This window comes from Lissotriton vulgaris, chromosome 8, assembly GCF_964263255.1.
Source record: "Lissotriton vulgaris chromosome 8, aLisVul1.2, whole genome shotgun sequence".
In the NCBI taxonomy this organism is placed as follows: domain Eukaryota; kingdom Metazoa; phylum Chordata; class Amphibia; order Caudata; family Salamandridae; genus Lissotriton; species Lissotriton vulgaris.
The window spans coordinates 1,387,772,557-1,387,796,268 of record NC_141696.1 but is presented as its reverse complement, the minus strand read 5'-3'; the positions used below and the strand labels follow the sequence as shown (position 1 = coordinate 1,387,796,268).

The window sequence follows — 23,712 nt, the reverse complement described above, 5'->3', positions numbered from 1 at the left end:
AATTTTCTTTCTAAGTTCTGTATTTTCCTTCTTCTTCTCCAAAAAAGTCTGGAGCCCAAACAGGAACGATCCAGACCCGACTGCGTAAAAAAAGAATCTGAAGATGGCGCCCAGGAGTGGGAGCTTCCGCAGGAAGCATGCCGACGTCACCGGAAATGCACCCAAGGAGGTGGGACGCAGACGCCCACCTGGGCTACAAAAAACAAAAAAAACAAAAAACAAAGAAAAGTCTACGAATCCGGACCCAACCACAAGACCGCGGAATAATGCACAGCATAGTGAATCCAGAAAGATTCACGCTGCAAAACTTGTGCATCTGAAAGAAACAGGTTAGTGTTCGATTCCTTACCTTAGAATAGATACCCCAGAAATACCAACCACGGTGGTGGGTCTGCGAACCAAGATCACAACAGAAAGCCCTGGAGAACGGAACGGCCGAAAAAGCAATCTCTCCGGCTTAGCTGTCCAGGCAGTAGTGTCTAGCAAACGTGTGCAGATGTCCTGCAAGGGGACTCCCCGACTCAGGGCAGTAGTAGACGCCGTGGCCAGAGTGGAATGGGCGCGCAGCCCAACAGGAGGTTTCTTTTTCGCCAAGGAGTAGCAAACCTTGATGCACAAGACGACCCACCGAGAGATGGTCCGCTTCTGCACCGCCCGTCCCTTCTTAGCGCCCACGTAACCAACAAAGAGCTGGTCGTCCACCCGGAACTGGCGTGTGCGGTCTAGAGAGCACACGTTTTGGGTCCAGACGGTGGAGCCTCTCTTCCTCCTTCAAGGGATGCGGAGGCGGAAAGAAGGTGGGCAAGGTGATGGACTGCCCGATATGAAACGCTGTAACCACCTTGGGCAGGAAAGAAGGACGAGTCCTCAGAACAACCTTGTCCGGATGGACAGAAAGGAAAGGAGGTTTAGAAGAAAAAGCCTGGAGCTCACTCACTCTCCTGGCAGAGGTGATGGCAACCAGGAATACAGTTTTAAGAGTCAGGAGACGAATAGGACATTTATGTAGTGGCTCAAAGGGAGCGCACATCAGATACGTTAGTACAAGATTCAAGTCCCACTGAGGCATCACGAAGGGAACAGGAGGAAACATGTGTGTGATGCCTTTCAAGAATCTATTCACAACATGGGACTTGAAAAGAGAAGGCTGATCAGAAAGCCTTAAGAAGGCTGAAATGGCCGAAAGGTAGCCCTTGATAGTGCCCAGAGCAGAGCCCTTCTGGCCGAGAGAAAGAAGGAAGAAGAGAACCTCTGAAAGGGGGGCAGAAAGTTGATCCACAGCCTTTGCTGTGCACCATGCCACAAATTTGTGCCACCTGCAGGCGTATACCAATTTTGTGGAGGGACGCCTGGATGCCACAATCACATCACAGACTTCAGGAGGCAAGTCAAATGGCCTCAACTGTCGCCGCTCAATCTCCACGCATGTAGGTGGAGACTGGACAGGTTCGGGTGGAGGACTGTCCCCTGCTGCTGCGACAGAAGGTCCTCCTGAAGAAGCAGACGAATCGGGGGATCGACTGACATGCTGAGTAGCTCGGGATACCAGTATCTTTGTGCCCAGTCCGGAGCCACAAGGATGACTTGGGCCCAGTCGCGCCTGATCTTCTTCAGCACTCTGGGCAGAAGTGGTATAGCGGAAAGGCGTACAACAGACTGCAGCTCCACTCGCGATAAAAAGCGTCTCTGAGCGAGTGCCGCCTTGGAAATTCCAAAGCGCAGAACTGATGACATTGCGCATTCTCTTTTGTAGCGAATAGATCTAACCAAGGCTCTCCCCACTGCTGAAAGAGACCTTGCACCACGTCCGAGTTCAGACGCCATTCGTGATCCATCATGCACCGACGGCTGAGTTCGTCCGCCCTGGCGTTCAGGGAACCTGCCAGGTGTTGAACCACCAGGGTGATGCCCTGGCGTTCCAGCCATGTCCAGAGGCGCAGAGCCTGCCGACAAAGGGTCCACGACCCTACCCTGCCTTGTTTGTTGCAGTACCACATGGCGGTGGTGTTGTCCGTGAACACCTACACTACACTTCCCCGGACAGAGGGAAGGAATGCCTTCAGTGGAAGCGGGATCGTCTGCAGCTCCAGAAGGTTGATATGGAGCCGGGACTCCGCCGGAGACCAGAGGCCTCTGATCTCCGCCTCTCCCATGTGGCTCCCCCATCCCAGGAGGGACCCATCCGTCACAACTACATGCTCCGGTTGGGAAAGGGAGAGGGATCTGCCGCTGACCCAATCGTGGTCCGTGAGCCACCACTTCAACTGTCTCGCAGTGCTCTCCGAGATCAGGATGTGGTCGAACAGGTTGCCCTGATGTTGTGCCCACTAAAACTTCAGGTCCCACAGCAGAGCCCGCATCCGCCACCTGGAGTGATGCACCAGTAGGATGCAGGAGGCAATCAGCCCCTGGAGCCGCAGTGTCAACCTGACTGAGACCCGGGATAAAGGCTGAAAGATCGGAATCAGAGCCTGAATATCCTGAATCCGCTGCTCGGGGGGATAAACCCGAAACTGCGCAGAGTCCAGAACCGCTCCGATGAAGAGGAGCTTTTTAGAGGGACACAGGTGTGACTTTGGCACGTTGATGGAGAACCCCAGCAGGTGCAGGAGGTAGGCCATAGTCTGGAGGTGGGAGACGACTGTCTGGGGCAAGTCTGCCTTCAACAACCAGTCGTCGAGATAGGGGAGGTCTGGAAACCCTGATCTGCGCAGATGAGCTGCGACCACCGCCATCACTTTCATGAATACCCGAGGGGCGCTGGTAAGGCCGAAGGGGAGCACGGTAAACTGAAAGTGCTCGTAGCCTACCGTGAACCGCAAGTAGCGCCGGTGGTCCGGCAGTACGGGGATGTGCATCCTGCATGTCCAACGCCACCATCCAGTCTCCAGGGTCTAGGGCAGATGAGACCTGAGCCAATGTCAGCATATTGAACTTCTCCTTCCGGAGGAAGCCGTTGACGTTCCGGAGGTCCAAGATAGGGCGTAGGCCTCCTTTGCCCTTCTTGGGAACCAGAAGGTAGTGGGAATAACAACCACACCCTACTTCTGGCCCAGGAAGGTGCTCAGTGGCCCCCTTTGCCAAGAGGGCCGTAACTTCCTCTTGTAGAAGTTACAAGTGATCCACTGACACGCGATGGTACTGCGGTGGCATGGCTGGAGGGGTCGCCTCGAAGGGGAGGGAGTAGCCCCTTCGGACGATTTGCAGCACGCACCTATCCGACATGATGGTACGCCAGTGGAGGAGGTGATGGCGAACACTGCCCCCCACTGGCGTCAAATGGGCCGGAAAGCTCGGACTAGGAAGGCTTTGAGGCAGATGCTGCGGAAGCGGTTGTCGACTGACCCTGCCGTTGTCCCCCAGCACCGCCACAGTGGTTACCACGTCTGCGACCGCGTTGAGGTTGAGGTTGATTCTACGGCCTGTGGCTGGCAGGATGTGTGGGGGCGCCCCTACCTTGGCCACGAAAGAGATAAAAAGCGGTAGTTTGCTGGCGCTGGCCTAGGAAGGACTTGGTCGTAGCCCTGGAGTCCTTAAAACGCTCTAGCGCACTATCGGCTTTGTCGCCAAAGAGGCGACTGCCATCGAAGGGCATGTCCATGAGCGTGGCCTGGACATCCCCCGAGAAGTTGGCGGACCTCAGACAGGCGTGGCGACGAATCGCCACTGTCATGGAAATCGCCCGTCCCTGTGAGTCTGTGGTGTCAGGTCCACATTAAATTGAGTACCGTGCTGCATCCCGGCCTCCACCAGGGCTTGGGCGAGCAGTGTCCGGGCCTCCTACGGACACTGTGGCAGCACGTCTGCAACCGTATCCCACAGAGAGTGGGTGTAACGGCCCAAAAGGCAGGCGGTGTTGACAGACCACAGCCCCAAACTCAGAGAGGAGAACAGTTTCTTTCCAAACTGATCATACCTTTGGATTCCCGACCTGGAGGAGTGGTCGGGAATGCGGTCTGGGACGTAGAAGCCTGAATCACCAGGCTCTCGATGGTGGGGTGGACGGACAGAAAGCAGAGGTCGCCCGGAGCCGGGCGGTGGCATCAGGCCTGTAGAGGGCTTGGACCAGGTGCCTATCAGAACGTAGGTGAGGGCTTTGTTAAACCGGAGTAGAGGCTCCGAGGAGCTTGCCTGCTGTTTGAGCACCTCAGTGAGGAGGTTAGTTCTCACGGCCGCAACAGGGAGCTCAAGAGCCAAGGCCTTGGCTGCCCTGTTCAACACCCCGCTATAAATAGCACCCTCCTCCGAAGCCACGGAGGGAGGAGAGATTAATCCAGTGTCAGGCGAAGTGTCCAGACTAATGGCCTCCCCCAGCTCATCTGCCCAGTCCAGGCTTAACTGGCACTGCTGTGCCAGAGGGTGCTCAGGCCCCTCCCAGTCCTCCTCGTCATCCATCTCCTGGAAACCAGGTAAAAATGATGGAGCCGGTTTGTAGGTGAAGTGTTCAACCATCGGCATCGGAGACGGTGCCGTTCCGGCGTCGCACTCGGACCGGGGCTGAAACTGGGGCCGTTGTCGCCCGAAGTCTGCACCGGGAGCAACACCATCGGGGTCGGCATTAGCGGAGGAGTCATGAGGTCAACTGGCGACGACCCGGATCCAGGCCTGGATCTTGTGGGGCCCTGCGGCGTCGGAACCAGAGTCGACGACGCCTGGGCCGACGCCGCCGGCCTGCAAGGGCTTCCAGTTGGACCCGCGGGGACCGAAGGCGCCTCGACAGGGTCCGACTGAGGGAAGTGAGTCCTCATGGCCACGAGGAAATCACGTATCTCCTCCGGCGTTGCGTGCAGCCCAGGAACCGGCGGGTATGGAGCTGGACGTGGCGCCTGCGGCTCCGACGGGGCCGCGTGGCGGTGTCGCCCGAACCCCGGGCCGCATCGCACGAGCGTCAGGGGGAGTCGGAAGAGCGATGACGCTTCTTCGACTTCTTTTTTCGAATGCCTCGACTTACCGGAGGACTTGGGAGCCCGACGAGTGGAGCTGGCTCGACAAGCGGCGATGACTGCGGCTCCGCGACTGGTCCCTCGACTTCCTCCTCCACCGGGACCTCAAGCGGCGCAGAGCCGACAGCCGGATCTCGGGCAGCTTACAGGACCACTCCCGTCAAGCCTTCGAGGTCAAGGCCCGGCAGTCGGGGCACGACTTGTCATCATGGTCGGCCCGAGGCAGTAAAGGCACCGACGGTGGGGGTCGATCACCGACATCAGGCAGTGACAAGCCTCGCAAGGTTTAAAACCAGGCATCCCTAACGGCACCATGAGTCGAAGTTGACTCGAAAAGTGATCAAAAGAGATCAAAAAAGTTAGTCCAAAATTGACTAGAGTACTGATCCTCCCGGATCTGCACTTGCTGGCGCGGAAAAAAGAACTGACGTCAGCGTGCGAGCGCGGCATCTAAGTACTCCAACGATGTCATGCTGGCGATCACGATGCCGACGACGGACGCGGAGCCACAGACAACGCCTATCGACGCGCAGGGGTACTGCTGACGAAAACTTTCCGGATCCAGCCTGACGCCTGGGGATATTCTAAGGTAAGGAATCTAAGAGTAGCCTGTTTCTTTCAGATTTCTGGGTACATTGAGATACATGGAAACGCCCCCAGAATTCCTTGGATGGGTAGAATTATTGCATTGTCAGCCCCCCCCCCCCACCCCCCTCCCCCCATTTACCATCACTAGAGGCACACGTCAGGGCTTTCCCTTATCCCCGGTACTATTTGCTCTGGCTCCAGAACCACTAGCTGCAAAAATAAGACATCATAAAGAACGCGCACTGGTGTACCCATCCAGGCAACTTTTAATCTCACTATATGCGGATGACATTACACTCTACCTTAAGGACCCACGGGATAGCCTAAATCCGCTATTGCAGGAAATTATGAAATTTGACGAGTACTCTGGTATAAATATCAATTCGACCTAATCAGCCATTGATTCGCTGACCGATGGGATCACACCATATGCACTGGACTATCCCTGATATGGTGCAGTGAGGAGATTAAATACCTAGGGATCAAATCACCAGGGATAAAGATAAATGAATGCACTCCACATACGGTAAAACGGAATCAATCACTCGATGGATAGCCATGCCCCTGTCCATGGCAGGGCGGATCTCCCTGGTAAAGAATTACATTACTTAGCAAGTTCCACTATCTCTTCACTAATATTTCCTATAATCCAGGGAAACCCTTTTTTAACACATTGAAAAAACAAACAATTTGATTGATGTGGGGAGACAAATAGGCTAGGCTTCAATGGGACATACTGACGCAACCGTTCTCACAGGGAGGTTTCGAGGTACCAGATTTTGAACGATATTACTGTGCGCAAGCACACTACGCCACATACTGGTTCTACCCATCCCCTTTATGCCACACCTGGCTGTAGAAATGGGCTTCATGGCTCCTACCCCCCTCTTGGGCCTCATATCCATCCCCCCTAAGAAGCGTGATCAGGATCCCATTACAGTTGCATGCACCAACCCCCGCTTGGAGAAAGATTGTCACTAAACTGGACAGGCCAATGCTGTACTCTCCCAAATTGTCATTGATTTGGCACCCAGATCTCCAGGTCACCTATCAACGTCAATGCAGATTAATGCTAGAACAATTCCAGATAGAAACATGGGGGGCCTATATATAAATGGACAATTTCGGTCCAAGGAGCAATTCTTTGGCACAGCCAAACCCACAACCAAGGAATCATTTATGTTTGTTAGGCTTAGACAAAGCATAAAAGCGGCCACACTGGCATTTCCACATGAACCCCCCACTCTTCCACCACTCCACGAACTTCTATAAGCAGAACCACCTCAACATGTCACTACACGTATCTACCACCAAACACAAAAAGCAACTAAGCCATGTGTGCTGGCATCCGCTTAGAGTGGGAGGCCGACCTGGGGGTACAGCTGACAGACAAACAATGGGAGTTCTGCTGCAAGCAGACAGAGGCTCTTACAGGCAATAGTAGACTGCGACTGATCCATTATAAATTTCTACATAGACTATACTACAACCCAATAAAACTTTATAAATTTAAGCTTAAAGATGACGACAAATGTGCTAGGTGTGGCAGAGAGGGAGCTGGCTTTCTCCACGTAGCCTGGCAGTGCCATGTAATTTAAAAAAAAAATGTTTACAGAGTTTTATTTAGCGCGAACTTGACCCAAAGGTCTCGGGTATCAGAGCGCTTAACATAGCACCAGTTGCTTTACATGAGGACACCTTCATTTTTGTTAGGCACAGGGAGATTATGTGATTTGCCTAGAATCACAGGATGTTCAGCGGCATTGCGGAGACTCAAACCCAGTTCCCAATTTTGAGGTTGACCACCCTAGCCATTAGGCCAACTCCTCTTCCCAATCTTTGAACACTGGCAACAGGTATTTCAAGAAATGGCACAGACGGTAGGCACAACACTTCAGGTATCCCCCCAACACAGCACTACCTGGGTACACAGACTAAGTCGATACCGTATATAAGAAATAAATGGGGTTAGGGTCTTGGATTGCTAAACGTAAAGTGGCTTGCAGGTGGGGGATGGGGTTGTGCCCCTAAATTTAAGGAATGGCTTCATGATCTCACAATATGGCAAGAACAGTTTTTCACCTATGCAGAATTGCTCCCGCCTGCTTCCAGGCCGAGGGAAATATAGGACCCTTTGAAGACATATTTATGGTCTTCATCAGAAGAAGCAGTAGCCACCCCGAATGGCCCTGAGGACGCTGCAATGAAATGGTGCAATGGCAGCACGGAGTTACTGGTTCCTAATGCAGGCTAAAAGATATGCGAGCCCCTAATACTGCAGTAGATACAAGGTAAATGGAGAACGAGAGGTAAATGATTAATAGTCATAAATGTATATAATTAATCATCATACGGTGTTTGGGTAGACAATGTGTTCATGTAAATCATACCTGAATAGATAGAGGATTTGTACTACACACTGTGGAATGCTATTACATAATAATGTGAATATGTATCGATGGCAAGAATAATACGGTGTATGGCAGGGGAACTGTTCCCCGAGATGTTTTTTTTTCTTTTTCTTTGTATTGAGAGTTAAGCTCAATACATTTTGTTTTTTAGAAAAAACTAGTAATGCTGCTTATATAACTTTTTAAAATATAAATAGCGTTTTCCTTACAATCGCAATCAGACAGAATTTTGCTCATGTGCTCTTTTTACAGATGTAAGATATATTGCAAATGATTTTTTGTAATTAAGCAATAAAAAATGTCAGTTCGCTTAAAAATTCAAAAAAATAAAAAGAAGGTAACATTGAAAAAAAGGTATTTGAAGCCTCTTAAGTCAAAAGTCCCAATGTTGTTGATTTCAAGGGGCCTTGTAGGTTAGTGGTTGATATCACAGGAGATTAAATTACAGATTTGCTCTTTCGTAAATGAGTCTATCACATTGTGGATAGTTGTCAAGGCAATAAATAATTGGATTGTGAAGGGCATTTTAATCTGACAGATGCAAGCGCCATACCATGGTGAACTTACTTTACATTTTCATCCTATGACCTCACCAACCACCTATGAAACATGACCTTACACACTGAAAAACCAGGTGCACAAAAATATATTCCTAAAATATGTAGTGAAATATGTGTGAAGCAGAAAGCGCAATACTACAAGTATACGTACACGCAGTGAGTAATCACTTTCAGGTGGAATCTGGTCCATTCTTTCTTGCTTTTTATATCCACTTTTTCCATTTGAATCATCTAAATCTTCAGGTATTCGGAAATCATATTTATCCTTATGAAAATCAAATTCGGGTTTTCCATGCTTATCCCTGAAATAAATCAAAATCAAAGTAAGCACATAAAACATTAAAAAAACGTGCCTCTGCATCTTAACATAGAACTTTCACAGTCTTTTTGGCAATTAACTTCAACATGACAGTTTCCTAACCATATCACTTATGTATGAATTTCTCTTGGTCACTGTTTAAGTACCGGTCTCTATTTTCTTTCGCACTAAATGTATTTGTCAGTTAGGTTTGTACAAAGTAGAATCAAGGCCATACATCAAGGGGCCTAAGCCCATTGATGTATGTGTGTATTAATGAATGTGTCCTTGTGTAACGAAACTGGTGCTCATGTAAAGCGCTCTGATACCGGATATCTTCGGGTCAAGTTCGTGCTATAGAAAACTCTAAAAAAAAGTTTTTGAAAAAAAAGGCAGTGCTCCATGCTAAGGACACTTCACAAGCCAGTGAGGCTGTCAATGGAGTGAGGCAGTCAAAAAACCGGGAGATGACCTTGATGCTCAAGACACTGTGAAAAAAATTAAACATCATGGGAAAGAAATACAAACTTGATATATCCAGGCTACCATGCACTGTTGCTACTATTAAAGATACTGTGCATCACAAACACATTTGCAAAACTGATACAGATCGACCCTTAAAAGCAAAATTTGAAATACCAGATAACAAGACTCAAATTGGATCTACAAGCAGACTAAAATAAACTAGCTCTTCAGACACTTCATCTTCAATTTCAGCTGACCAAGATATTCCCAAAACACCTTTAGGCCTGGAGAGCGGTGACTTCTCTATGAACTTGAGCACTCATTTTTTAAAAATATGTCAGACACGGCTTGGCTCAGCTAAGGAAGGGGTGGGGAGAGGAACTCCTCAACTAGGCTGGACATTCATATTACAACCACCCATGGCTCAGAGACCACCCTATCCTGGGGTACTGTGGTGGCACGAAGCCTAGATGGCCCCTTGGGGTACAGGTGCGGAAAAACATACAGTTGGGTAAATGATGAAAACGAGTGGCCTCTATACAGGAAGAAATTGCTTTACATTATTTGAACTTAAGAAAATGCAATAAACGACAATACTATCATAATCAAAATATAAATGTTAAAAAAAATTGATTCAGGTATTGTTCAGGAACCTCTTCTCCTTCCAACGCTTGCAGGCATAGGTGGTTTGGAATGCCAGCAGTAGCAATAGGAAACAGAGGAAAGCATCCACTGATCCCAGTTTATACATGTTCCACAAAGCATCCCTTGACAGACACAGATTAGTTTAAGGGCGGGATTTGGTACCTGGGTGTGCAAAGCCATTGCTTTGTGGCCGAGGAGCCCTAGTTTGGGGCACCTCTAGACTTCCACCAGCTATTACCATAAAATCCACACTGGAATATGTTTTTGGGGGTAGATTTTCAGAAAGGACTTCTGTGGCTGCTTGACTGCCTTTGGGAGAGGGCTGCTGCCTTTGGTGCTACTCGCTTTGCTGCTACCAAAACCCAGAATTTTAGGTCAGGATTTGTAGCACTGTCATGGCTTTTGCCGTTTCTGTGTCTTTTTTATTTCTCTACAACATGGAATCTACTAGCTACTGAACTTCTGGTCAGATGCTTGACATTCTCAGCCAAGTTTGTCTGCTGAGTAACTGTGTTGGTCTCTCTTGAGGCTGCATCAGCACCATCTACGGCACACTGGATGTTGGCATTCTAAATAGTTTTTCCTTCTTGAACAAATAATTTACCTCAAGTTCCTACAAGTCTCTGGAAGTCGTATGATAAACTCTTCCATCTCCTCCCATTGGTATCTATCATATCTAAGACTTCCAGTTTTTACTGATTTTTACAGATAAAGCAGACATAAAACAATTTATTTCCGGTCTGTATTTATTTTTAAAAGCGGAAAAATACAGAAAATTATGCTTGTTGTGAGGGACTTTCCTTGTTGTCCTTCATGAATTCCAGACCAACTGCTACGAAGATAAACACCATGGGGATGTAAAACATGGTGAGAATCCCTTAAATACAAGCATATGTTAACATAATGGTACTATTTACCAATCGGTGTAGTGTTTCATTATATTTGGATGCTTAATTTTCTAAAATGAGACAGGCATCAACGTAGGAGTGCATGTTTATTATTTAAATAAATGTGGTAATAAACCATCTTACAACTCCATTTATTCTCAAAACTTGAAATAAATATGGATCAATACCAATAAAATGGCCAAAAAATACATATGGATAAATACAGACGAAAATATTAAAAAACAAATACCATAAAACCGGGGTAATAGGCCAGTAGTGTTGGCGCTAAGTGGCAGCTCCGACTGTCATCTGCTTGCCACCAAATGTATCTTTTTGCCCTCCTAATGGGCAGAGCTGTATCACTCGGTGCTTGACTGAACGCCTTCTTCAGCGCCTTCTATACAACAAGAGAGTCGGGTTGGACAAGCCTGTGAATGTAGGTAGAATCTTGTGAGGCTGTCTCGTACTTATTTTGCCACAAGGTGGTTGATAAAACATAGAACAGAACACAGCTTAGGACAGCCTTGGCGCTGCCTCTTATACTGCGTCTACTGCCGACCCCCTAGGTGTCAGATAATTTTCCTACTTTGAAATAAAATTATAAATTGAGCAGGCAGACTCGTCATGGGCTTGCACAAGACGGAGATTACAGATGTCATGTGTTTCCTGCCAGGCCCTTTGTCATTTTACCTTGTTAGCCTAATTGTGCACATTGTCGGCCGCATTTCTTTCTGCACACGTTAATATATAAGCACGCTAGGTTTTGTGCCACATTCCATTTTCACACAGAACCTGCATATGTTTTCGTATTCTGCTCTTTTCCTGGGATTTACTCTGAACACCATAGACAAGGTCAAACAACAATCCTCGTCGTTATTCTCTCTGATCAGGCACTAGTACCTAGACAGAAATTCTATAAACACTCATTGAGAGCTAAGGACCCAAGGCAGGACTGCTGCGTAACTTGAGTTGTAGAACGTCCATTTATGTATGCTAATGTACGGGGGCTGCTTCTAATCGCCGAGATCTTGGTTATATAATCCTTTAGATTCAGTAGAAAAGGGGGTTTAGGCTAATCTGTCTTATAACATGACAGGGCATTTCATGGTACATGATTTATTAATCATGCTAATGATAATTTTGGTAGGCATTTGTTTTTTAATTGAGATGGAAATACTGCATCTTAGAGCAGGACAGTTTAAATAAATATTCTAAACTTCCTTCGTGTGTCTGTTGTTCGCAATTTGATTCAGCTCCAGAGCGGTTGCACAGCAGCTGTTACAGTGGTTGATTGGAGCACAAAGGTCTTCTGAATGGAAATTATATTTCTGATGGCATATTTTAAGATTATTGCATTTTGCAGCTTCTGTTGCTCAATGAACCCAGAACAACTGAAGATCTGTCTGAACCCCATGGAGAATGTGCACAGTATGTAATTAGCTGTCGCCCACTCTGCAACAGCTGTTTTCAAGACCGATCAGGAGTACCAGAATCATATCATTGGCTACAATCAAATAAGCAGATCAAGTTCTAAGCTAAAATTAATTATCCGCGTGGTGTATATATAAGGTTAGTGACGTATTGAGTGGCCATAACACAGTCACATTCTCATTGTCTTAGTTGTAATTTGATCAGGACATCCTTAGTGTCCTGGACAAAGGATTCAAGGGCTTTGATAACATTTTCAAGTTGGATATCAACATTCTAAAAAAAAGGGGAAGTGATTGATTCTACTGTGGTGATTTGTCTGTCTTCAGGTGGTCTTTCAGGTTTGTAGGTCTTTGGCAAGAAATTAGAATTAGCAATTTTAGGGCGAGGTATGATTAAACAGCTTATCCATCAGTAAGTAGTCCGCTGTCTTTCCATGAAGTTACTCGGTGTGTGAGAATAGATAGAAGGTATCATTTGATGAAGTTCATTAGCCCTATTTGCCTGCTGAGGAGGTCCGCAATCTGGTTGTTCACTCCTGGGAGGTGTTCCACTAGGAGATAGATTATGTGGTGAATAGCCCACCTCCAGATGTCTTGGGCTAAGTGGGACAGCTGGAGAGTGTGTCCCCCCTTGTTTTTCTATGTAATACATAGCTGTCATGTTGCCGGTTCTAACCAAAACAACTTTGCCAGACAGGTGATCTTGAAAAGCTTTGAGAGCCAGAAAAATTGCCATCAGCTCTAAAAGATTGATGTGGTGCATGGTTTGCTGTGGACTATATGCCTTGAACTGTGTGTTGCTGAAGAGGAGCTCCCCAGCCAGTAAGAGACACACCCGTTGTTAGTACTGTCTGTGGAACCGGGTCTACGAAGGCGTCCTTTTGACAAATATTTTGTGTTCCACTACGGCAGAGAGCGATGAGTACGGTCGCTTACCAACACTAGATCGTTAATAGACCGTGAGACTGGTTCCACTGACTGGCTAAACATTCCTGAAGTGGACGCATGTGCAACCTGGCATGGAGAACTATCATGATGCAAGACGCCATAATTCCCAGCAGTAGCATATAAACTTGAGCTGGAAGTGATTGATTGGTCTGAAACTGTAGAACTAACGCCTGAATGTTTCGAATTCTGGCCGCGTTAGGAAACACCAGAGCGTTTGAGTATCTAAAGTGGCTCCTAGGTAGTTTTGGCTGGCTGCAGATGTGATTTTAATGCATTGACTGTAAATCCCAGTTGGAGAAGTAAAATAATGGTTATAGAAGTATGCTTGAGGCATTGTTGGTACGTACTTGCTTTGATGAGCCAGTCGTCTAGGTACAGGAAGACATGAATGCTTTGTCTTCTCAGTTGAACAGCTACTACAGCCAGACACTTTGTGAAGACTCTGGGGGCAGTGGTGAATTCCAAATGGGAGTACTTTAAACTGGTAAGGTTTACCTGCTACCACAAACCTGAGGAATTCGCTGTGAGCAGGGTGGATTGGAATATGAAAGTAGGCTTCTTTTAAGTCTAGGTTAGACAGAAAGTCGCCTTTTTGCAAAAGAGGTAGTACTTGTTGAAGTGTTACCATGTGGAAATGGTTTGATTGAATGTAAAGATTTACTTCTCTGTGATCTAATATTGGTCTGAGAGAGCTGTCCTTTATGGGAATTAGAAAGTAAAAGGAATACACGCCCGACCCTTGGTGTTGTAGTGGTACGGGCTCTATAGCTTCTTTTAGTAGTAGGGACTGTACCTCTTGTTTGAGAAGGTGTAGATGTTCTGGTGAAAGTTTGTGTGAGTTTGGGGGAATTTTCAGAGGAGTGTTGATGAACTCCAGGGAGTAACCAGAACGGATAATCTGTAGAACCCATTTGTCTGTTGTTATTGACTGCCACTTTGGAAGGAAATCTGACAGTCTTCCCCAGATAGGTGTTAAGTGGTCGGGGGAAACTATTGGCAAGTCACTGCTTTGTATTGAAGGGGGAGCTACGTGTATTAGAACCGCTACCTCTGCCTTTGCCATTGTTCCCTCTGTAACCCCCTCTTAAGTAATTTTTTGAGCCTGAGCGTTTGGTATTGCCCTTATAGGTGGATGCAGTTTCCGAGGACCCTGCCGGATAGAAAGAGTGCTGAAAGGAACTTAGGCCTTGTGAGTACTGAAGGGCTTCCATAGATTTAGCCACTTGAGTCTCTTTCTTCATCTTTTCAAGTGAAGGCTATTGTCAATGGTGATGCCTAGAGACTTAACTGAATTAGAAGTGGTGAGAGAGCAATTGAGCGCATTAAGGTCAGAGACCCATTCTTGTATGGGAAGTGGGTTGTTTTTAGGCGTGAAAAGAATGATTTCAGTTTTTTTAGGGTTGAGCTTGAGATGATTATGATGGAACCATAATTGGATCTTGGTCAGGGTGTCATTTAGGTGAAGGATATCAGAGTGGGATCTAATCTTATAGTAAAGTTGTGTGTTGTCGGCATAAAGGTGGTAATTTATTCCTGCTTGTTTGAGAATGAGGGTGAGAGGTTCCATGAAGAGGTTGAAGAGAGCAGGCAAGAGAATGGACACCCGAGAGATTGGAGTGGGGTTGAAGAGGCAGTTATTAATTTTGATTTGTTGGGTTCTGTGTTGGAGAAAGGAGGTGAACCAGCTGAGGACAAGCGGACTTTGAGAGTTTTTAGTAAGGCGGAGTGGTTAACAGTATCAAAGGCAGCAGGTAGGTCGAGGTGAATGAGGAGGCATGATTCACCTTTGTCAAGTGAATGATGAATGTCGTCCACTATATAGAGTATGACCGATTCTGTGCTGCAACCTTTTCTAAAGCCAGATTGGAGTGAGTCAAAGAGGTCAAAAGTGTTGATGTGATTATCAAGTTGGAGTCGGGCACATTTTTCAAGGGCTTTGGAGAGAAGAGGGAGGTTAGAGATGGGTCAGAGGTTATTGGATTGTTGGGATCTGCGTTAAGATTTTTGGGAATGGGTGTGATTTGACCCAGTTGGGAGGCAGGAACACACCCTGTGGCCTGGGAGGAGTTAATAATGGTGGTCCAGAAAGGGGCAATGATATGTTTTAGGTCTTGGACAAGGTTAGGAGCAGAGGGTCTTTGGTGTGGGAGGAAGGTTTTAGCTTAGCGATGATGTTGTAAACTTTGTGTTCGGTGACAGGGTGAAAATTATGCCAGGAGACATTGTTTTTTATTTTCTGAGGGAGAGAAGGGTTGGGTTTAGGTGTGAGGGAACCGAACGAGAGATGGGCAGGGACAGGTGGAGGATTTGAGGGGGGAAGGAGATTCGGGAGAAATGTCATACGAAAGTGGTGTGTTAGGAGAAAGAGGATTTAAGATGAAGGATTGGTCTATTTTGGTGATTTTATCAGAGAAGAACTTTGCAGTTTCTTTGCATTTCTCAACAGAGGCCGTCAACTTTTGGGGGGCAGATGATGTTTGATTTTGACGATGTTGAAAAGTTCTCTCTGTCTATTTTTGGCCCTATCAAGCTGAGTGTGGAAGAAGGTAGACTTTTCATTGAAGATGTGTTTTTTTGTAGATGGACCTAACAGATCGGAGGAGGGCTAGATGGGAGGAGGATGGTTGTTGCCTCAAAGTTCTTTCAGAATGTCTAAGGGAGCGTCCTTCCGTTGTTAAGATCAGGGTTGAACCAGGATTTGGAATGAATATGCTACTTACCAGTATACATCAGTTCTTGGCGTGTAGGGCTGCTGACATTCATATCTGTGCATAGATCACTGCCTAGTGTTGGGTCCGGATGATTGCACATTGTTGTCCTGGAAGAGTCTTCGAAGTATCACGAGATAGGTGACTCCTCCCCTGGACTACAGTGCGCATGGGCATCCCCTCCATACTCAGAATGTTTTTCGCCATTGTGGCAGAGATGGAGTGTAATACAGTGAGTGATGTCCATGCTACATAGTAATTCTGAATGCTACAGCTGCTACTGGCGCATGGGAGGAGGGTGGGCGATATGAATGTCAGTGGCCCTACATGCCAAGAACAGATGCATACTGGTAAGTAGTATATTCGGTTCGAGGCATGTGGGCTGCTGAATTCATATCTGTGCATAGATTACATAGCAGTCCCTCTTGTTAGCGGCGGCTGCCCGTGCCAGCTGCAGCAGTCTGAAAAATAGTTTTGAGAACAGCCTGTCCTACAGCTGCCTGCTGTCTTGAATGTACATCTACGCAGTAGTGTTTCGTAAATGTATGTATAGTGGACCATGTGGCTGCTCTACATATCTCTTCTAAAGGAATATTCCCCAGGAAAGCCATGGATGCTCCTAACTTACGTGTGGAGTGTGCTCTTGGAGGAATGGTTAGTGTGCGTTTAGCCTTTGCATAGCAAATCTGTATACACTTAACGATCCATCTGGCTATTCCTGCTTTGGGAATGGGGTTGCCTTTGTGCTGTGCAGAAAACGCAACAAACAGTTGTTTTGTCTTCCTGAAATCCTTTGTTCTGTCTATATAGTACATAAGAGCCCTCTTGACATCTAATGTGTGTAGAGATCTCTCTGCGACATATTCCGGATTAGGATAGAAAACTGGCAGTTCTATAGTTTGGTTCATGTGGAACTGCGAAATCACCTTAGGCATGAATGTAGGGTTGATGCGTAGTACAACTATTTGCGTGGACCTGTATGAATGGCACTTGAATGGTTAGTGCCTGGAGTTCACTAACTCTTCTCAGTGAGGTAATGGCTACTAGGAAAGCAACTTTCCAGGTCAGAAATTGAATCTCACAAGAGTGTAGAGGTTCAAAAGATGGTCCCATCAGTCTGGTGAGGACCACATTTAGGTTCCAGACTGGTGAAGGTGGGTGTCCGGGAGGGATCACTCTTTTGAGTCCCTCCAGAAAAGCTTTAATGGCAGGCACTCTGAATAGTGAGAGGTGCGGCCTGTTCTGAAGATAAGCTGCTATTGTGGATAAATGTATACAAATGGAACTGTACGCTAGATTACATCTGTATAAGTGCAACAAATAACAGATAATGTTTTGAATTGATGCATCCAGTGGGTTAATGTCATTATTGTTACAATATATGACAAACCTTTTCCATTTAGCCGCATAACATGCTCTGGTTGTGGGTCTTCTTGCCTCCTTGATGATATTCATACATTCTGGCGGCAAGTTGAGGTAGCCAAATTCTAAGATTTCAGGGGCCAGATCGCCAGGTTGAGCTGTTGCGGATCTGGGTGCTGAATTTCGCCATGGCTCTGCGTTAAAAGTCTGGGTGTTAGCCGCAGTCTTTGATACGGTAACATGGAAAGTTTCTACTAGCGTGGTGTACCATGGCTGGCGTGCCCACGTCAGAGCAACCAGGATGAGCATCATCGAGTGTTGCTTCAGCTTGCGTGCCACCAGCGGTATTAGAGGTGCTGGGGGAAAAGCGTACGCAAATCTGCCTGACCAGTTCATCCATATCGCATTGCCCTGTGACTGCGGATGGGGGAACCTGGCGGCGAAGCTTTGGCATTTTGCTTTTTCCCTTGTGGCGAATAGGTCTATCTCTGGATGACCCCACTGCTGGAAGTACGGTTGGAGTACTGATGGATGTATCTCCCACTCGTGCATCTGGTGGCTGTGTCTGCTGAGCAGATCTGCCATCTGGTTGTCCTTGCCCGGGAGGTGTTCCGCCATGAGGAAGATGTTCCTCTGAATGGCCCACTTCCACATGCTCGGAGCCAAATGAGACAACTGTGGAGAGTGTGTTCCTCGCTGCTTCTGTATGTAGTACATGGCAGTCATGTTGTCCGTCCGGATCAACACGACCTTGTTGCACAGGTGTACTTTGAAAGCTTTCATTGCCATGAAGATTGCCATCAATTCCAGAAGGTTGATGTGCATCTTTTTCTGCTGTGTCGTCCATAGTCCCTGCACTGTGTAATGGAGTACATGAGCTCCCCATCCTCGGAGAGATGCGTCCGTCGTCAGTATTATCTGTGGTACAGGGTCTTGGAACGGTCCGCCCTTGCAAAGGTTTTGTGGGTTCCACCAATGCAGAGAGTTGTATGCCCGACCGCTCACCAACACTAGGTCTTTCCATTGTCCTTGAACCTGATTCCACTGACGTGCCAAGCACTCCTGAAGCGGGCGCATATGTAGTCTCACGTGCGGGACTATGAAGATTTAGGAGGCCATCATGCCTATCAACTGCATGAACACTCTTGCCGGAAGCGAGTGTTGGGGTCTGAATTTTTGTATCAGCAATTGCATGCTGTTTATCCTAACTGAATTTGGCTGAGCTTTGGCTGCCAGAGTGTCTATTGTCGCGCCCAGGTACTGTCGCACGTGGGCGGGCTGAAGATGTGACTTTGGATAATTCAGCGAGAATCCCAGACTGTGAAGAAGATGAAAGGTGTGGGACATGTGGCTGGCACACTGCTGGGCTGTCTTTGCTTGAATGAGCCAGTCGTCCAGATAAGGGTAGACATGTATGTGCTGTCTCCTTAGGTGTGCTGCTACTGTCGCCAGGCACTTTGTGAACACCCTGGGTGCCGTTGTTACTCCGAAAGGGAGGACTTTGAACTGATAATGTTTATCTTGAATAGTGAACCTGAGATACTTTCTGTGTGATGGGTGTATGGGTATATGTTAATACGCATCTTTCAGATCTAGTGTTGCGAGGAAGTCTCCCTGACTGAGTAACGGTAGAATCTGCTGTAAGGTGAGCATATGAAAATGCTCTGACAGAATGTATCCGTTTAGAGGCCTTAAGTCCAGTATGGGTCTGAGAGACCCGACCTTTTTGGGTATTAAGAAATACAGAGAGTACACCCCTGAGCCTTGGTCTTCTACAGGCACGAGCTCTATGGCTCCTTTTTGCAGCATGCTGACGACCTCCTGCTGCAATAAGTGTAAGTGCTCAGTGGACATAGGACGGTGTCTTGGTGGTATGTTGGGTGGAGTGGATGTCAGCTCTAGACAGTACCCGTACTGAACAATGTCTCTCACCCACCTGTCTGTGGTGATGGATTTCCAGACCGGCAGGAACTGTTGCAGTCTCCCCCCAACAGGTGTTATATGGTCGGGGGCAGTGACAGGGCGTCACTGTTTGTTATTGGCAGAGGATCTGGAATTGTTGTTCCTCTTACTCTGCCCTTGATGTTGTTTCCACGATATCCACCCCTGTTGTGTTTATTGTAGGTGGTTTGTGTACCTAATTTATTATACTGTGTCTGCTGTGTGTTTTGGCCTCTTGAAGGTCCTCTATTATTGGAGCGACGAAAAGAGCCACCCCGAAACTGCTGTGACTGCAGAGCCCCCATAAACTTTGCAGTTTCTTTGTCTTTTTTAATCTTTTCAAGGGTGGTGTCAACCTCAGGTCCAAATAAGTAGTCCGGGTTAACTGGCTGATTGAGGATAGTAGTTTGTATTTCTGGTTTAAATCCCGAGATTCTTAACCAGGCATGTCTTCTTAACATGACGCTAGTGTTAATGGCTCTGGCTGCAGTGTCAGCTGCGTCTAGCGCGCACTTGATGGAAGCATTGGTTATAAGCTTTCCTTCTTGGATTAGCAGCTCCGCTCCCTCCTTGTACTGATCTGGTAGGTGTTGCAACAGTGTCTCAAGGGTATCATAATGGGCCCTGTCATATCTGGCTAAGAGTGCCTGAGTGTTGGCAATGCGCCAGATGTTAGCTGCCTGCGCTGCCACCCTTTTCCCCGAAGTTTCCAGTACTTTCGACTCCTTGTCAGGAGGAGGAGCATCACCTGTAGTCTGGGAGTTTGCTCTCTTACGTGCATTAGAAACAACTAATGAGTCCAATGGCAACTGTCCTCTTATATAAGTAGGGTCCACAGGTGCCGGTCTATATTTCTTTTCAATTCTAGGGTTTAATACCCTTGCTCTAGTGGTCTCCTTAAAAATGTCATCAGCATGTTTACGGACCCCTCTTAGCATGGGCAGAGTCTTGACGGTTCTTTCCGAAGTGGAAAAGGTGTCGACAGGGTCAGCATGTAGTTGCACATCATGGTTACCCGCCGCTCTTTCAATAAGGGCGTTAAAGGCAGTAGTGTCCTCAGTAGGAGATATTTTTACATTGTATGTATGTGTGTCAGGGGCATTCTGTGGCTCCCCTGGGTCATCTGAGTCTGCCCATGGTTGGTTCTGATCGTCTGGATCAGTGTCCACATGATAAGTGGCATCCTCATTATCGTCATCCCCTGCATCCACATCTGAGTATGTGGGTGAAAAAGACTGAGGTTCTTGTCCATAGGATTGCAGTGGTTCCACAAGAACTGGTGATGTGGTTGAATCCCTCTTTTTCTTTAATGGAATCTTATATGACTCCATGGGTGTTTCTGGTATTATTTTCCTCTTATACATGGATAGTCTACCAGTGTCTGAGTCGATGAACTGCCTCGACTCCTGTTCTTCAGTCTCCTCTGTAGCCCCTAGTCCCATCGACACTCCTTTAATGGCTCCGATACCCTTTTTCGGTTCGAACATCTTCAGTCGCACCATCGGTGGCAACCCGAATTTGATTGGTGTCGATGCGGTCTGAATTTTTCCGACCAACTTCGGGGTTGGGGCCTTCTTCGGTCCGACCGTCGTAGCCTTTTCTTTGATGCGTTGGAGTGACTCCGACACCTGTTTGGATACGAATGGGGTCGGCTGTGTCGACTCGACAGGGTCCTTGGAGCCAGTATTTGTCTCAGGCCTAGTCCGAGGATCGACCCCCTCTCGGTTCGAGCCTCTTGTCTGTGTCGACTCTGTGTGGCACCGACTTAGTCGGTTCGACAGCCTTGACCTTGGTCTTCGGTGCCCCAACCTTCGGCTCGATGACCTTTTTGAACTTCTCGGTATCGATGGCCTTCTTCGGCTCCGAGGGGTTTGAGGCCTTGGAACCGACCAGAGTCAGCTGCACTTTTGGTTTCGTTTTTTGTAGTGATGCTTTCGGTTTCGATTTCTTTGGATCGACGGATGGCATTTTTGATACCGATGGCTCTTTACATATGTTCGTAGCCGGGCCTTTATGCGGGGCTGTAGAACGATTCAATAGATCTTGGGTAAGGCCTTGTGGCGATCCCTCGCCCTGAGCCTTATCGAGTGCTTCATCGTCGGCCCCCGTATCGACGGTTGGACCTAGCTCCACGCCTGAGCTATCTTCTACGGCCCCAAGGGCCTCTGCGTCGTCTCTTACCTCATCGACAACGTTTTCTTCTTCTTCCAATATCTCTTCATCTTCGGCGTCATACTCTTTGAGTCATGCTCCGAAACAGGATCCGAGTGTTCTTCCCGATCCTCCAGATCAATGACCTCTTCGTCTTCGGTCCCGAAGATGTTTTCTGTATTAGCCGCTGATCTCTGCGACTCTAATCGAGCCGCGCGTCGAATCCGAAGAGTTTTCTTCGACCTGAACTGGGCACAGGCCATACAATTGGCTTCGTTGTGATCCGGGGACAGGCACTTGTTGCACACCAGGTGGACATCGATGTGCGGGTATTTTGTATTGCAAAGTGGACACCTCTTGAATGGGCTTCTTTCCATCGTAGATCGAAAATCGGGTCGAGTGTGGAAAAAAAACAGTCTGATTCCTCGATGTCCTCTCGAAGCAAAGTTATCGGTACCGAATGAAACGATACCGACGCTGTCGAAAGCCTTTTGGCTTTGTAGAAAGTTTTCCTAACTTGAGCTAAGATAGTAACATCCGAACACAATGGCGGAAAAAAACAATCTGAGGATGGAGGGGATGCCCATGCGCACTGTAGTCCAGGGGAGGAGTCACCTATTTATTTATTTATTTATTTTTAGAGTTTTCTCTCGTGATACTTCGAAGACTCTTCCAGGACAACAATGTGCAATCATCCGGACCCAACACTAGGCGGCGATCTATGCACAGATATGAATTCAGCAGCCCACATGCCTCAAACTATATGTTTCTTAGGGTTTTAAGTTGGGGTGGGGGGTCAGGGGCACTTGGTCTAGGACCTTGGTACCTGATTTATTATAGTGTTCGATGAAGGTGTTGGCATTTTGGGAGAGGGGAGCTGGTATGAGTTGGGCTTCGATTTTCTTTTCAAGTTCGCCGGGTGGGATAAGATGAAGGTTTCTGGTCAGTTTCTTGTGTTTGCTGCTTTTGGCGTGGATGGGGGGCAGTAGTATTGATCTTGAAGAGGATGAGATGATGGTCAGACCAGTCGATGGGGAAGATGCTGGAAAGGGAGGCCAAATCATCATTGGTAATGATGGCATCAAGAGTGGCCCCTTTGGAGAGAGTTGGAGAGTGACAGATTTGTTTAAGGTCACTGATCTCCAGACGATTCAAGAGGAGATTAGTTGCAGGGTCTTTGATGTCATTCCAGTGGAGGTTGAAGTCTCCAAGGAAGAGATTTTTAGAGTTGGAAAGTGAGGATTGGGTGAGGAGGTTGAATTATTTCTCTGCGAAGGGAAGGAATTCACCAGGAGGATGGTAGATATTATGTAGGTGAATAGGAGGGGCGCCCTGAATTATAAATTCTGCACCGAGGTATTTGAAGGTGATGGGGTCAGTATTTTTAACAAGCGAAAGTTTGTTCGTTTTTAAAGATGATAGCTAGACCACCTCCAATTCTATTTAGTCTATCTTTTCTGAGTATGAGGTAACCGGGGGGAGAGGGGGAGAGTAGGTCAAGGATGGATGTAGAGTGGTCGTTGAGCCAAGTTTCTATAAGGAAGGCGATGTGAATATCATCACTGAGGATGGATTCAGCTATTTCTGTTGCATGTCGGACAGCTGAGCGGCAGTTAACACCATCAATGCTGATGGTATTCCCCTCCTGGTGCGGACCCGGATTTATTCCCATTGTTCATGACGAGCTCAGCTCGTCATGAGTGTACGAGAGGTGTACCTGATGACGAGCTGAGCTCGTCATGAGCATCGAAGGTGTTAACTAGCATACATGTGAGGGGTTTCTGGTAGTTTATGGGGGGAGGGCAGGATTGGATAACAGGGAGTTGTGGTGGGGAGATGGGGGTGGGGGGGAGGTGGTTGAGGGAAAGGGATTCTGCTCGTCCCCAGTATCACAGGGATGGTGGAGTTGGTAGGGCATGGTTGGATAGCAGTAAGTTGTGATGGGGGTCTAGGGTAGGTGGGGGAGGAAGGGATTCTGCTCGTCCCCAGGATCACAGAAATGGTAGGTAGGGGAGTGGGGGGGGGGGCGATTGGATAGTTAGGGAGGTAAGAGTTACAGGAGTCGGGGAGGTCAGAGGGCGAGAGGTGGTACATGGCATGGGGGGCCTATGTAAACAGTTGAAGAGGGGATAATTCTCCAATGTTGGGGTTTGGTGAGTCAAGACTTGGGGAGGTCACGTGGTTTTGGCGGATTTCAGAGGAGAGGGAGTTTAAATCTTTCCTGAGTTGTGAAAGTTCGGATGACAAGTTCAGAACATTCCTGAGCTGGGAGAGTTCAGAAGACAAGGAAAGGAGATAGTTTTCAATGTTAGATAGAGTCTGAGTTAAAGGAGTGATAGGGACTGGGGGAGGAACGGTGTTGGAGAGAAGAGTAG

The 23,712-nt window shown here is 47.6% G+C and overlaps 1 protein-coding gene across 1 annotated transcript in view; it reads right to left on the bottom strand.

The window, feature by feature from the left end:
* MORC3 (MORC family CW-type zinc finger 3) overlaps positions 1–23,712 on the bottom strand; it is a 793,723-nt gene that overhangs the window by 516,745 nt on the left and 253,266 nt on the right. Inside the window, exon 6 of the mRNA XM_086935396.1 lies at positions 8,654–8,804. Within this exon, the coding sequence (XP_086791522.1) occupies positions 8,654–8,804 (151 nt within the window). The remainder of the gene's footprint in view (positions 1–8,653; positions 8,805–23,712) is intronic.